The 16410-nt window shown below is 29.8% G+C and overlaps 1 protein-coding gene across 4 annotated transcripts; it reads right to left on the minus strand.

Moving 5' to 3' along the window:
* Positions 1–7539: 7539 nt before the first annotated feature.
* LOC139507603 (uncharacterized) lies at positions 7540–16227 on the minus strand. 4 transcript variants are annotated; one of them, XM_071295815.1, is made up of 4 exons: positions 15552–16227; positions 14444–14510; positions 13358–13383; positions 7540–9635 (listed from the first exon to the last, which is right to left on the minus strand). In XM_071295815.1, the coding sequence occupies exons 1-4, from the start codon at positions 16217–16219 to the stop codon at positions 9539–9541; spliced, it is 858 nt and encodes a 285-aa protein (XP_071151916.1). In that variant the 5' UTR covers positions 16220–16227; the 3' UTR covers positions 7540–9538. The 4 variants fall into 4 exon arrangements, with proteins under 4 accessions (XP_071151916.1, XP_071151919.1, XP_071151918.1 ...); XM_071295818.1 differs by lacking the exon at positions 13358–13383 and adding an exon at positions 14010–14033; XM_071295817.1 differs by lacking the exon at positions 13358–13383.
* Between the last annotated feature and the right edge of the window lie 183 nt (positions 16228–16410).

Raw genomic sequence — 16410 nt, forward strand, 5'->3', positions numbered from 1 at the left:
CTGAAAAGTACCAAATAAACATATTAAAAGAAATATCCAGAGATAATCTTTCTGGTAATAATATTGTGTGCCAATTTTAAAAAGATGCCAGCATTACTTTGACAATTTTATGGCAGTTTATAAAACTTTAATTTAAGGGTTAACAAAGAATTTTGTAGCAAAAAAGCACTTTGTCCAGTTATCTGCTAAATTTCAGAAAATTGTGATTTTATTTTTTTTAAATTTGAATTTGGACACCATTCTTAATATAGGAAAAGTTTTGTGAATATCCAACAATGTTTAACGAAAACACTTTTTGAAAGTATAAAACTTTAACATCACAGTAGATCTTTTGATAATCTATCGTCGTTATGTCGCCTTCATGATTTTTCGTTACAGGTGAGACAAAGAGCAAAACATAAAATAAAACTAAATAAATTCTATCCGACACATACCCTGATTTTTTTATCAAGAATAATACAAAAAAAACAGGAAAAACATTTCAAAAAGCAAATATATAATTTTCGATTTAATCCATAAATCTATATTTTTAACCGAAAATAATCTCACTAAAACATATATAGCTTAGCTATGATAGAAGAAACAATTTAAAATCACAGCTCCTTTGCTTTCAACAGGAAAAATAAAATGAGAACCCTCAATGTCAAAATAATTCAATTTATAAAATATTTGAAATTGCAATATGTTTGTAGGAAGGGGAGATAATTGCTTTTTGGTTTCAAAAAGTCTTTATTCAAAAGAATAGTATTTTAGGTTATCTCCCCAAGGAAGCATATTGTTATTTCATACATATTTTACTGAATATGAAATGTTTTTATTCACATAATGTGTGATACTTATAAATATAGAATACTTTTCGAAAGAAAAACTCTATAAAAGCTTAGTTTTGACATTTTTATAGCAATTCAAAATAAAACAGTTCACCTTTAGTATGGTAATGGCTGTAATATAACTATACAGATTGATAGACTGATTTAGGAATTACATCAATACAGTGGAGTTACAGACTTATAGGATTGTAAGTATGATTTTTATCACTTTGCACTTTCACATTTTGGCTGAACAGTTTGTTCAAATTTTTGACCAGTTGAACAATTTGATTTAATAAAACAAATTGCAATTGGGTCAAAATTTTGAATGAGTTGCAATTGGTGAATAGCAACACCATGCGCGTAGCTACGTTTACGTCAAAACGCCCGGGCGTACACTTGAATTTTGAAAATAAAACAAATAATCGACATAGAATAAGAAAAACTGGTCAAAAGCACATCAGCCTTGTGCTTCTTTTTTCAATGGATTGTAATTTTGAATAAAAAGGGACTACATTTACTCAAATAGATCATTTAATATATTTATTCGAATCTTTTGTAAAAGTCTGACTCTACTATGAATTCTACGTACTTTTCTTATATTTAAAGCAATTCACTATCAGCTCAGATTCGATATGCTGTTTGTATTTTTTGTCGAGCCTGTGATTTATGTACCAAAAGCGAGACAAAGCGGCGTTAATATTTAGGTTCCAAATGTGGATAAAGTCTTTTGAATGACTCTCCGTGAAATTTTACGAAAGTTGGACAGAAACTGTTTATGATCAAAAGAGTATTCAGAGCAATACAATAATGCAATTATATCTTTAATTTTCCCGCATTTTAAGGACAAAATGTATTTCTTTCTGCAATTAATAAGTGGTCGCAGTTTGGGCTTACATTTTGTTATTTCTCAATTACATTAACTACTTGTCGAACCTTCATCGAATTTTATGAAAATGCCGAAGAAACTTTTTTTTATGACTAATGTCTAAAGCTAAAATTTTGATTTATATAGCATTTGTTTTCGTTCATTTTTCTGTTCTTTTCTGATAGACAGATAGCCGGACTCTTCTTTACACAATTAATTGTTTTACATGCTCAATTTATAAACCTTCATAGATAGTCGTGAAATATTCCAGATCAAGAAAAAAATATCAAAAGAAAATTTTAGATTTTTTTTTAAATCCCTTTAAAGGAAATAGTGATAAATTGATTCACTTTTTGTGTTAAGAAATCCTAGGTGTTCCAGAATTTTTTTATATTGCACCTCTTAGAATTTTTTTTTCTGTGTTCATTAAAAGGTGCTTTTGTCGATTGTATGCTCGATCACGGCACCCTTAAAAAACCCAAACTTCTTTAAAAGTAATATTGGTTTGGACGTTTTTCTCTAAAACCAATGACCATTAGGCTAGCTTCCAGTTTAACACGATGAATAAGTTAACATATTACAAAATTTAACCAAAACAAATAAACCATTAAGATTCAAAAGTATGTTGCTATCAATGATTTTTTACTGACAGGAATCATTATGGTATCTCATTCTCGATAGCTATCGGGGGCTTTGTCCCTTTCTAACCCACTACCATGCAGCAGGTGCTTTAACATTGAGCGGTTGGCACCCCTCATATTCCTCGCCAAGGTTCGGGCGTACACGTATTAATGACCCAGCTACGCCACTGAACACTAACAGAAAACACCTTAATTACGTTTAATAAATGTTCTGTGCATTAGCGAAACATTATATATCGTCCCAATAAGAATGTCTTTTGTAGCAGTATTGAGGTTTACAAACATTCGAATTCCAGTGACCATCTGGACATGCCCGGTATTCATGGCGTTCATAAATTCGTACATGCTCTTCTGAAATAGGTATTGATAACAGCTTTATCAAGTAAGAAAGACAGTATTCGTTGTCTTGGTTCCTTTTCATAAACAGTTCTAATCCAAGTTGATCCAACAGAATATCAAACAGATATGTGTATTTCATTCAAATTTCTCAAGTAGAATAAGCTATTATATTATTATAGGTTTAAGTACCTTTCCGACAGTTGAATAATTCCTATGGAGACCCTGTATATATTGGAATATAATTTTCCAATGAAAAACATGCAGCTTTGGATTCCAGACAAATATTAACTTATACAAAGATACGACGATAGGAGATATGTTCTATCCTTTAAGTGTTTTAATAACTTTTTTTGGTTAAATATGGAATCTCAACAGTCGGCCATTCAGAATTTAATCCTCCGTTAAATGATAGATGAATATGATATGGAACATTACTAATGAGGTTCATCGTTTGATTTCTAAATTTGATTTTATTCAAGTTTTCTTGAGTTGGAGGTCAAGTTTCTGATTAGTGTGAATACATTTAATAGTCTGTTGATTATACGACAGACCAACCAAATGTGCATACATTGGCACTCATACCACCTCTTCTTATACCTATAAACTCGATCGCACAAAACATACTCGAAATATTTTCTAACAATTGAATGTGAATCATATGCAAAAACACTATCTTGTGTATTTCTTGTCTTGAGTTATTGTAAAATGCCAATATCAAATAAAAACTAAAAAGTAAATAACAATGAATACTGATTCCAAGGAAAATCAAATGGCAAAATAAAAAAGTTCGATCACATCAAACCGAATGGAAAACAACTGTCATATTCCTGACTTGTTACAGAATTTTCCTATGACGAAAATGGTTGGATATCTATAGCTTAACCATAACTTACATGACATTTTCCTTTTAACAGAGAGCTTTGAAACACTTTTGAAGTATCCCAATATGCTGGTGAATGATAATTGATCAAATTTATATGCTAAAGCATCAGCTCATATTCGTCAGCACCACCATAATAAAACCTAATATAATGTAATCGTTCAAGTAGTTTATCTTTATAGTAAATCCATGAAAAGTGAACTAAATATACAATCAAAATCGCCAGAGTACTGTGACCTTGGTATCATGCTTTAAAGTAAAGACATTTATAGCTTGCTGTTCGGTGTGAGCCAAAACTCCGTGTTGAAGACCGTATCATTGACCTATAATGATACAAATTATGACTTGGATGGAGAGTCTCATTGGCACTTATATCACATCTTCTTTTATCTATTATATGTTTGTTGTAATGAAAAGTGGGCAAATTAAACTCGCGTTGCATGACTTCGCAATCATACTACTATTACTTCAATTACTAGTAAACATCAAAAGTACTTGTTTCAACTACAAATGTATGTCATAATTTTAAAGCATTTTAAAACAATCTATTATTTTGACGCATGTCATTTATTGCTGAATATCATCTTTAAAGCACGTTCACTTGTCTGTTTGTAAAGTACCATTTCTTGCACATGTTATAATACTTTAAAATAGGTGTGTTTATTTTCAAAAGCCCATACAGTTGTGTTTAATTGTATTACAGATCTTTTCAATTAGAATTGTATACCCAAATCTCAGTTCTCAAACTGCGTCGCATTTTGAAGCCGCGCGTTGATGACCTTTAAAAATAGGTTAACTTTACCGATATTAAATGGTTTAATTATAACATATATGTTTATGTTGTTATGGATATACGCTTTTATTACATTGGTTGCAATGAATTACATTGATTTCCCAGTTAGATAAAAACCGATAATTTCACATGTGAAATAAACGTGGTTATTTCACTCTCTGACGTCATACAACAATAGGCGTTGTCAAGACGTCGATAACGTCGGATCAAAACAAATTGTCAATGCGTAGGAAAAAGATATAGTTCCTTACATTTTCTACATTAATTTCATTAAAAAAAGCCATTTGCCAATGTATAACTAATCGTCGTATTTGAATATCAAAAATAAGACAACTTGTGACCGAACGCCGCTATGGATTAAACTCGAATTCCTATTGTACCTACTGGTAATTGTTAAAAAGTCTTTTTCATTATTATGGTTGTAAAGAGAAATATGTTTTATTAAATGTAAAAACCTTGTAGTCCAATTCGTATCTTTCAAATATTTTGTTTTCAAGTTCAGTATTGTAATATCTAGATAAAACATTTGACGAATTTGTAGCATGTCCCTTTGATCTAACAATATCGCCATTACTAGTTATCCATTGCTGAACAGTTGAATTCCATGCCCCAATTTTTTTAAGCAAATCTTCTGTAAATTGTGATATGTTATCCATCCTTCCTATAGTCATGTGTTTGTAAAATGTTTCCGGAAGATTAACTTGTGGATCCCAGTGCATATCCGGACATTTAGACATGATGTTGATAAATTCTTCAAAAGAGTTAACACTTTGTCCACATGTTATCTTGAAATAGTTGGTATGTATAACCTTATCAAGATATGCAGAGAGTAGTCTTTCTCTTGGTTCCCTTACAAAGATGACTTTCATCCAGGTTGGGTCATAAAGCATACGATATATGTTCATGTCGCTAAATTTTCTCAAAGTGAGTAATCCATTTTCTTTAGGGTGATGTATTTGTTTTGCAGAAGTATAGTTTAAACGAATGCCTTGTATATATTGAAATATAAGTTTCCAATAAGAGCAGGCAGCTTTTGCATTCCAGATAAATATTAATTTGTATAACGGCAATACGATTGGAGATGAATAAGGCCTCTTTAGTATATCAAAAACTTTCTTGGACAGGTACGGAATTTCAACATTAGTCCATTTAGAATTGAATTCTCCAATATATGAATCTATTCCAAAAACGCCCTCCTTTTATTTTCTAAAAGACTTTTTAAGTTGATTTGCATCCAACTTTTGGATCTATGTGAGTAGCTATCATGGAGTGTTGATTGTATGTTGATCCATACAACTGTATACAAACGTTGATTCTTGTTGAACTATCGCACCAAATATACTCTAAACTATGTTCAATTTCTGTATGCGAATCGAGAACAACTAAACAATCCGCTTTTCCATTATTAAGCGATTGTAAAATACCAATGTCAAGTAAAAGGGATCGTTGGAACTTTTGGTTTTCATTTTGTTGAATAATAAATATCTTAACATTCCAATTATCTGGTTGATCATGATTGATCCATTTAATTTGCTGAATTATCTCATCATAATGCCTTGTCCATATTGGTATAACAAAATATAATGAATCACAGTTGTAAACTGTATCTTTTGCCATGATGTAATTGATAGACAGCTAGGTCTTAAATGGCAGATCAATGTAATGTATATAAATGATACAGCTGATATTGCCAGGATAATACAAAAAGTTAACTCCATTTTCTTCATTGCATGTTTGTTATCATGAAGATAATTATGTAAATATATAGCTATATATGATTGTCAATGAGACAACTATCTCTCAAACTAGTTTTTGTATCTTTTTTCTTTTCAACCTTTGTCCTTAATGACTTTCTATATATTATTTTTGTTTCTTCTACTGATGAACTTCAAGGAGTTTTGATTGCTTGTATTATTTTCAAATCAAGGAATACAATAATCTTTTTTTCATTTTTTCACCTGTGACATCTGGTTAATAATTATGATTTAACTATGGTGCATTTTTCATTGATAATACCATTATTTTTATCTTAAAATGCCCTGTACCAAGTCAGGGAAATGGCCATTGTTATATTATAGTTCGTTTCTGTGTGTGTTACATTTTAATGTTGTATTTCTGTTGTGTCGTAGTTCTCTTATATTTGATGCGTTTCCTTCAGTTTTAGTTTGTAACTCGGATTTGTTTTTTCTCTATAGATTTATGAATTTCGAACAGCGGTATACTACTGTTGCCTTTATATAATACATCTTTAAGTTTTCAACTCTGAATTGTCTTCAATGCTTTTATCAAGATGATACTTAACTTATCTCTACATCTTAAAATGTTTTTTCATGATTTAATAGTAAGCAGTGCTAATTGTGTACATGCACAACAATTTAAATTTAGAGGGGGAGTGACAAATTAACACAAGATGAAAATACACAAACAAATGACAATCGGATATGCATACAAATTAACAATAAACCAGTTCGAACATAGGAGTAACATTAGGCATCTCTGAAGAATAAGCATGCTCTGCCTTACATACGACACACTTTATGTTGTCTACTGGCAGAAACTGGTAAAAAGTCATATTCATTAAGAACCAAAATCAATTTAATGTTCTGTACCAGTGCCCACTAATGATATCTCAATTGAAGCTAGCTATAGAATTTCATACATGGCCATTATGTGTAAGAATATGTAAGTGTTTTATAAAAGTTAGCTTAGGATTGATTGATGTGAAAACAAATCGCACAGTACTAGTATAACATGCTTCCTTGAATTGTATACTAACTTTCAGGAAGCTTTAGTTTGTAGTTCTTGTGGAAGAGGGTACCAAAGTTTCATACAAGGTAATTATGTGTAAGAATAAACAAGTATTTGGTTAACAGGAAGTTGATGAGTACACATCATAAGATAAAGCATGCTCACATGAAGCTTTATACTAAATTTCAAGAAGCTCTGACTTGTATTTTGGGAGATAAATGAAATGAAATTATTGGAAGGTAAACCAATATACTTGCTTCTTTTGAGGTATAATAAAATAATGTAAAACTGTGAGTGGAATAAGTTATGGTTATGAGTTTTGCACAATCAAAATTGTTCGAAGTATCTTTCCTTTAGATATTGAGATTATGTGTACTTTTTCTGAATACTGGGTTGTAGAACTGCCTTAAATTTAGTCTATACAATTCATGGAATTAACACATACATTGAATGAAACTGAATTTCTTTCAACAATTTTATTATGTCATATAATTATTAAGATCAGCAGATATTCTTCAATAAATATAAACAAAAATAAATAACTGGCAATTATGCAGTGTTTTACATGGTGTTGTACATCAAAATCCAAAATGTTATTATTAACAGATTTCAAATCACCTTCACAAAATCTTAATTCAACAAACCTATACCTAAATTCACTAGCTTAAACATCATGAAAGTTACTTCTGTCAAAGTTGGCAATGACTACGCAATTGATTTCATCATTAAAAAATACAACATTTTACATCCCTGGACACTAAATCAAATGAGCATTTGAAAGAAATATCAAAGCAAAAGAGAACATATTTACCCTGTTTCCTCTAGTCAAGTTTAAGCTGCAATCAAATGGTGTTTGGGCCACCTGTGATGTATATTTTGTCCATTGTGATGCTTTCATAAATATTCATCAGTTAAAATCAACCCCAAAACAAATGAATTTATATAACAAATTTAACACCTTTGTGTTCCAGTGCTTTAGGTAGGTTAAATTTTCCTCAAATCAATCTTTAATAAAAAAAAAAATGTCTTAAACATTCAATTTAACCGTGTCTTGCCTTTTATGGCTTCTGTCAGTATAAAAGTGTAATATTGACTGATGAAAAACTGTCCATTATCAGTGAAATTTGGAAAAATAGCTTTTTCTTATGACACTATTTCATAACATAAAATTAAACATGAAACACAGATTAAAGTTTTTGTGGCAGCTATTTAATTCTGAAATAAATAAATAAAAAAATATAATTTTCATACACAAGTTCAGTAATTAAATAAAATGTCATATACAAGTGGAAACATGATAAATAAACAGCTTGTACCTACCCATGTAAAACACCAAATATCTCCATTATAATTTATGTATTTCTCATATGTTCACATATTTGTAGCAGACGGAGATATCAACTTAAATTTTGCTAAAATATGCAAAGTCTTGAAACATTTGCAAAAAGCACATTGGGAGATAACTTTTTCATATTAAGGTCAATAATGCATATTTATTGATTATTTGATTTTTTTACATTTAAGGAGAATATAATTCACAACAAAAGTTTTAAAACTAATGGTTAAATTCATAAAGAAAATAAATATGCTAATTTGGCACATGTAAAAGACAATAAAAATAAATAATATCTGTCATAAATGTTGTACAAAATAAATCAGTAACTGAATAAATAGTCCATTAACATTTTTGGACATAAATGATACAATTTACTAACCCTGGCTTAAATATTTACCCACATCCTTAAATGGAAGTGTATTCCTTACAACATATAATTTGTCTTAATTCAATTGGCATTGATATCTTAAATCATCTTTGGAAATTATTGAATTTGCCTTCAGAAAGCTTTAAGAGACTACTTAGGGAAAAACATGATGCCATTCAAACATACCTCTTATGAGATGGTATTTGTTTTTTTAAACACTGTTTACAATCACATATTATTAAGAGGTGCTAATTAAATAAAAAATGTAAAAAAATCATTAATGCAACTAAAAATCTCCTCTAACAAACAATTTCAAAAGATATCTAGCTTACATCATTTTTTACTTATATCACATTTTGAATATAATGAGTAATACTGCATAATCAATAGTATGGATGGACTAAGACACACAATGGACGGAAGAATGTGCATAAATACTATATATGGATCCTGGACTAATATCACACGAATGAAATCATAAAAATCTATCTTGACTTCAATGATGATCGAAACAAAAAACCAATGAATTCTCCTATTTTGATTAGTCTGTTACCATAACACAACTCATACGTCAGACAGTGACTTTTGTAATCTTATGATTTCTTCACTTTGTTCTGAACTTCAGGAATTCATTACTTTTGTCCATGCCAAAACTATCATAAATCAATTTATGGCAACGAGAAAAATGGCATATAAATAAAAATTCAGCACTATAAAAGATCATTTTTTCTTTGTTCCACCTCTGTAAAATGGTCCTCTAATAGTTCTTGACAGTGGCAGAAATTGTCCTCCAAAACATTTTTCTTCCTGATGATCCTGGCTTATCATCAGTTGTATCTTTGTCGGCAGAGCCTCTGGAAAATTAAAATAAATCTTATTGAATGATTGTGTTTTGGTAAAATCTGTATGTATGAAACATCCTTTTCCTAATTTATTTTACTACTATATCTGTCTGTAAAGAAAATACTTTTGGTAGATTAATTTAAATGAGAATGCTTAATACTTGAACAGTATCACTGAGATGCCATGGGTATGTTAATTTTGCTATGTACATTGGTCTCATCAAATCATTTAGACACTGTACAAGTAATAGTAATTTTCAGTTGTGTAATATTTTATATAATTAAACTAATTTTTTCTATACTAAGGTTATATAATGTGTAAATTGGATTAATTTACTCACAGTAAATGTGTTTATTTTTATATTTTCAAACATTTAATTGTTATTTTTTTCTTTTATCTTTTTTGGAACCCAAGGATTCCATTCATCAATAATTTTTATGTAATATGTTTTATCTCCATGAAATCTTCATTTTTGCAGAAACAACAGAAGTAGTTCTGGCAACATGGTCTATCAAAGTGTAAAACAAATAACAAAAATTCAAATAGACCAATCACCTTCAAGTATATGAAGATATGCAATACATATAAGAATTGTTGGTAAAATTATGCAACAATTAATTATTTCACAGGAGAACCTTAGAGAGATATAAAGGAATTCAAGGTCATGTATGATGAATAAGACTATCAATGGATAACTGAGTCTTGGTATATTCAATAGTTAAGTATACAAAGGTTACGTGCACACCAGCACCCAAATATATTGCAAAAAAAATAGAGAGACTAAGACAGAAGAAAGAATTCATTTAGTACTGGCTGCAACAGTTAATAACATATATATGAAAAGTCAAAATATGATATTTACTTGATAGAAATCTTTATCCCATTTATATGTTTATCACTTTTAATATACTTGTATCCACTACTTTATTGTCTAAATGGATAATCTGTCATGTCTTATAGTTTGTAGCCAAAATAATTATAAAATTGCCTTAAATTTTCCATATCATTATTGTCATAAAAATTGTTTGGACGAATATTGTCAAATAATTATATAAAGTTCGAGATTGCATGTTAGTTACTTAAGGGCATCACTGTTTTTGATATCCTGTGGTGTTTATCATTACCGAAATATGTTCGTGGTTGTTTTGTGGTTTGCATGTTGTGTCGTCTTATATTATTTGTTTGTGTGTTTCTCTGTTATGAATGTTCTTGTGTGTATTTGTGCTGTATTTCTGTCATGTATGTTTTTAGAAATATTTTTCACCATTGTAATTAAGCAGGCGGTTTGGCTAGACATTAAAACAGGTTCAACCCACCGGTTTTTTTAAATGTCCTGTACCAAGTCAAGAATATGGCAGTTAACATCAAATATTTCGTTTCTAAGTGGGTTGGCCTTTGTTTTTCTTGCACATTGGTGTTCCTGTTGTTCCTTTGTTTTTCTCATATAGTTGATGTGGTTCCCTTGGTTTACCTGGATTTGTTATTTCTCAAAGGTTTTATGACTTTTGAATACCGGTATACTACTATTGCCTTTACTTACTACTCTGGTATAAAATGACTCAAAATATTTAGTCTTATTGTATCTCAAATCGAAAGTTTTACTTCAATATGGTGATTGTTGCACTTCGCTTGTTTTACAACTATTTTGATATTTAACCTATTTAATGATTACTATAAAGAGGAAAGACCTCTCAATTGTTCAAGAACAATTGACATTTCAATTAAGGTCTTTCCTTTTTCAAAAGGGAAAGACCAAAATCCTAAACTCAAGAATTCCTTATTGAACCAACAAAAATTACCAAACCTGCAATATGAGCCTGTAGGACAAGAATGTCCAAACTTCATATCATACATCTTTTGAATTGAGAATGAAGGTCAAGACTCAAGATACCCTAAATATAAAATTTAAATATATTCTGAATATTGTGTCCAACTATGTGTCTTTGGAGCAAATATTTTCACTGAAGTATATTTAGTATATATGTTTGAGTCACTAAATCACAAAGTAGTTCCATAGCAAAATTGAACAGGTAAAATATAACTAACATATACCACAATGCTAAAGACAATTGTAAACAAAGTCACACACATGTAAAATATAGGTACCGGTTATAGTTACTAAAAAGAAGTCTGGTCAAATGTTTTGTACTGCATACATGTAATGATTGTCTAATTAAATATATCAGGTAATGGGATATTTTGGCTGACATTTTTGGTATTCGATTTTCCAGAACTGTTGAAACACTACATGGATATTAAACTTATGAATTACGCTAAGAGGGTTGGTAGATTTGTATAGAACAAATTAATCTCTATAACAGTGCATATAGCAGTTTGAATTGGAAGATATATATTTTAATATAAAATGCATTTCCATTTAAGAAATGCCAATGAGAAACTATAAATGTTTTAATTGAATACACAAGCATTGCTAAAAAGAGATGTGGAACTAAATTAGTTATGAAAAAGGAAATTAGTGGAATTGCACCTTAGAGAATGGTAGTGACAACTTTTGTTATAGAATGAGTTTAATAACTCGTGGTCCAAAATATCTGTCTTATGAAGTAAAAAAAAATGATGCTAGATTAGCTTTGACACACATAAAACATGTCTTCTATAATTTAATCAGGTATTAGTTTAAAAAGTGAATTATAAAAAAAGTTATCCAATTCCCCAAAATCACATATTTTATTGAAAATATTCAGTCAACTTTACAAAAAATTGTAAAACAGTGTGCAAAAACACAAACAGTTGTCTGTTCAAATGTCTCCTGCTCTACAAGTATACAAGTCTCAATCATTATTTAAATTCACATAAAAATGTTATTATGATCTCCAAATTCATTTTTTTAACAAATTTTGTCACTACACTACTCATCTTGTCAGTACTGTTACCTTAAATTTTTACTTCTTTTTCTGCCCTAAAATTGGCATTTATATTTAAGACAGTGTTCCATATTTAAAAAAAAAATGAAAAAAGCTATATTATCTATATCATACTTGATTTTCATCAACAGTAAAATAACATAATGCAATTTAAAACAATTGCTATTTTAAACTCATGTAGTCATGAAAATTAAAGTAAATGATACAACATGATGTAAACTATAAGTTTTGGATACAAATGGTAAATTTTAACATCTAAAATAGATAACAAGTTTAAATACTTTCAAATAGCTAACAAGTTGCAAACTTCAACTCACTGTAAACATTGAATGAAGGGCAGTAATATCTTTTAAAAAAGATATAAGAAATTTTGTAGCTGAGGTTAAGTAAAATATTCTACAAAGTATGACCTAGCTCTGCCAATAGTGAATTACATGCTAGTTGTGTAAAGGTCCAACTATAATCAAAAGCTGTTCACCTTCCTGTTGCTAACATCAGTGGAATATTCTAGCTATGCAAATTTAACTATGAAAACTCCTCTTAAAGCATACTTTTTATTTAGCAGCCTTTGAATTACCTAATATATCTTCATGTTCACATTAAAAGGCACGAATACATCATAAAGCAGTGAGAAAAAAAAATATAGCAATTAACTGATCATAAGCATATATTTTTTTAGAAGAAAAGGATATGATCAATATCTAAATCTCCTCAGATAATAAAATCTGAAATCCCAAAGCCACATAATGAAGGAAACCATTTTAAGGACTATAAAAAATTCCCCTACATAATTTCTACAAGCTTAAATCCTTCTTATTACTTTTGCCTGATCAGTTGAAGTTACTTACTCTGTAATACTCTTTGTATTTGATTCCTATATATACATATACACACATTTATAGTTATTGATTCCTATATATACATATGCACACATTTATAGTTATATAAGGACATCTCAGTAATTCACTGTACAAATTCTTTACATGTACATACAATATTTATATGTTTAGAATTGGGATATATAGTTCATGTTTTATAAAAATTCTTTGTTCTGTAGAGTTGTACTTCTGAACTTTATGATGTACAACATTAGTATAAAAAGAATTTGTCCTTTAAAGGAGGTTAACAGTGCGTTCTATACAATATATGTTTGTAAAAAGTAAAATCACAAAAATACTGAACTCAGAGGAAAATCAATTCGGAAAGTCCATAATCACATGGCAAAATCAAATAACAAAACGCATCAAAACGAATGGACAAGAACTGTCATATTCCTGACTTGGTACAGGCATTTTCAAATGTAGAAAATCATGCTTTACTGATTTGTATTTTTTTTTAATCCTTAGAATGAATTTGATATGTAAAATCTTGATAAATGCATCAAAATGTTTGCAACTGAAAAATATGTAATCTTAAACAGAATAAAAAATAAAGAACCACAAATAAACATCAATATTTTCAGAGACAAAACATGCCACAATATATAAAATATTAACTCACTTGTTTTCAGTAAATTTCTATTTTCTATTTTAATAAAATAAAAAAACACTGTTTTTTTCAACATAAGGCTTTTATGCAAACATGAATATAAAACTATGGTATACTTTAATAATTTTCGCAAAGAAGTGACTATAATCAGTAACCACACATGCAATAAACTTCTTGGTTAATATTATATAAACATGCAAAATTCAAAATGCTATCTTCATCACATACTAAGGGACAAATAAATGATGTCAATTTCATTATGCAAAAGTAGAAGTTTGACACAGACAACATGAAAATACTCTTTAATTTCGAAGCAGTGGTTCATTTATCAGTGCAGTATATGATGAAGTTTGACATTTTGATCACCAAGTGCATAAACATGTTGAATAAATTAGTACAATACATAGTAAGCTATAGAAAGCTGGAGGATGTAAACATATAGTTACCTGCAGCTGACACTGTAGCCAACTGTTTTGACTGAGGACCTTTCGCTGATCGCACTCTGTTTGAGGGCTACAATAATGTGGCATCAAACATTACAAGTTACATACAGAAAAAGTTCAAAACTGACCATTTGTATCAAAATTTCTCATTTTTCATCTGAATTTTCATTATGATGTAAAAATTATTTTAATCTGTCAATAGCAATAACTATTTCCTAAAAATAAATTCAAATAAAAACAACAGGAGGCAGAAAAATTTCCGTAAAGAATTGTTCTTCAAAACAAAAGTTTAACAGTATAAGTCAATAAAAGAATAAACTTAAAAGTGATTAATCTAATTTTAAAAAGTATAAACATTATAGCTTGAAATCAGTTTTGAACCTCCGGGAGTTGCAATGCAACCACCACCAGCAACACAATTTGTTAACCTTTTGACCTTTTCCTTCAAAAATCCACATGATCCATCAAATAAATGCTTGCCCGCCAACACAAAGCATGAAAATTAGCTCATGAATGTTTCCTTGTTGGAAACACAATGGAAGGTGGGGGTTGCTTTGCAGTAAATATTTCCATGTATACATCAGGTAGATACAAGTAACATAATCGATTTTAGAATAGTCAAGGCATAGTTTTGATTGTTTTGGTTAAATTTTAATAGTTTAAAGACTGCAAGGATTATAAAGGTGTATAATATATATAAAAAAATGTGAGGGCTGTAAATGAATATATGTTTCACTGCTGTCTTTAAATAATGTAAATCATACAGTCAAACCTCTATTAAAAGGTAACTCAACATATAGCCTTTCAAAACAAATGGTAATTGTTATACAGTGTAATTTGAATTAGTTGGACATTTGTCATAAATGACCATACCTTCTGTGCTGTTTGAGTAACCTATTAATGCAGATGGACCTTATCATAATCAATCAAAAATAATTGTCATGTTTTCAAACAATGCATAGCTTTTATATGTGGAGAAATGATAAAAGTATGTGTGTAGCTATGACTTAATAATGGATTCATAAGCAAGTTCCCTACAATAGCTGCTTCAGGCAGGTTTGACATGATGATGGTGTACTGTGATCACAATAAAACAAATGTGGAACCTCACCTCAAAATATTTATCAGAAACAGTTGGTGGAACTGACTGACTACAACTGCTTCTATTACTATCCTTTGGAGACGGAGAATTGTATTAGTCTCTCTTAACTCTCCTTTCTTCAACTTCCTATGAAACTGCTCTTGAAAGTTTCTATCTGATATTGGTCGTAGATCATAATTAGCACCAGATTTAGAGTGTCTACTACTTGCACTATTATTAGAATTATGTATATCTTTGTAGGTATTTGTCCTATCTAAAGCACTAATCTGGTATGATTCCACTATTGTACCATCAGGAATTCTACGGTTAAAATTATTATTATTTACATTGCCCGGAGTTGTATCCCCTGATACTTTTGGTCCTCTTTCGTAAGTTCGATCACTCATTGGATAATTTGAAACTATTCCTTTTTTACGTCCATGTGGCTTTTTAAAATCTGTCATTGTAGAACTATCCTGAGTGGCAAAATTTTTCCACTGTTCTGGATAACCTCTACCCATTAAAGTTTCTGTCAGAGGAAGTTCGTCTATCTGTACATAATTATTTCTATCAAATACAGAATTGGGTTGAGCATTCTGGTTAGGATTAAACTGATCAGGAACTGAATTATCTGTCACATATTGTTGTTCAACAGGTATTTCTATTTCCCCATCTTCATCATCCTGGTCTTCTGCCATCTTCTTCTTAACCTTGGTAAAAAAGAAAGTATTCTTTCATAATACTCATAAAATATTGAAATCCTCTTAAGTATAAGCTAGAGTGTAATACCATTCATTGGAGATATTAAGGTTCTTTGCAAACTTGCAAGACGAAAAACAGTAACTGCTTATCTCTTTACTTTTTTACAATTTTTTCATTGTGTTTCATT

This window comes from Mytilus edulis, unplaced genomic scaffold (genome assembly GCF_963676685.1).
Source record: "Mytilus edulis unplaced genomic scaffold, xbMytEdul2.2 SCAFFOLD_413, whole genome shotgun sequence".
Classification (NCBI taxonomy): Eukaryota; Metazoa; Mollusca; class Bivalvia; order Mytilida; family Mytilidae; genus Mytilus; species Mytilus edulis.

What these genes read in the sequence shown, in the direction of transcription:
- LOC139507603 (XM_071295815.1), bottom strand. Translation starts at nt 16,219, where the DNA reads ATGGCAGAAGACCAGGATGATGAAGATGGGGAAATAGAAATACCTGTT. An exon ending in GGCTACAGTGTCAGCTGCAG is followed by an intron (nt 13,384 to 14,443) that starts GTAACTATATGT and finishes ATGTATATATAG; the next exon opens with GAATCAAATACAAAGAGTAT. An exon ending in AATACAAAGAGTATTACAGA is followed by an intron (nt 9,636 to 13,357) that starts GTAAGTAACTTC and finishes TTAATTTTCCAG; the next exon opens with AGGCTCTGCCGACAAAGATA.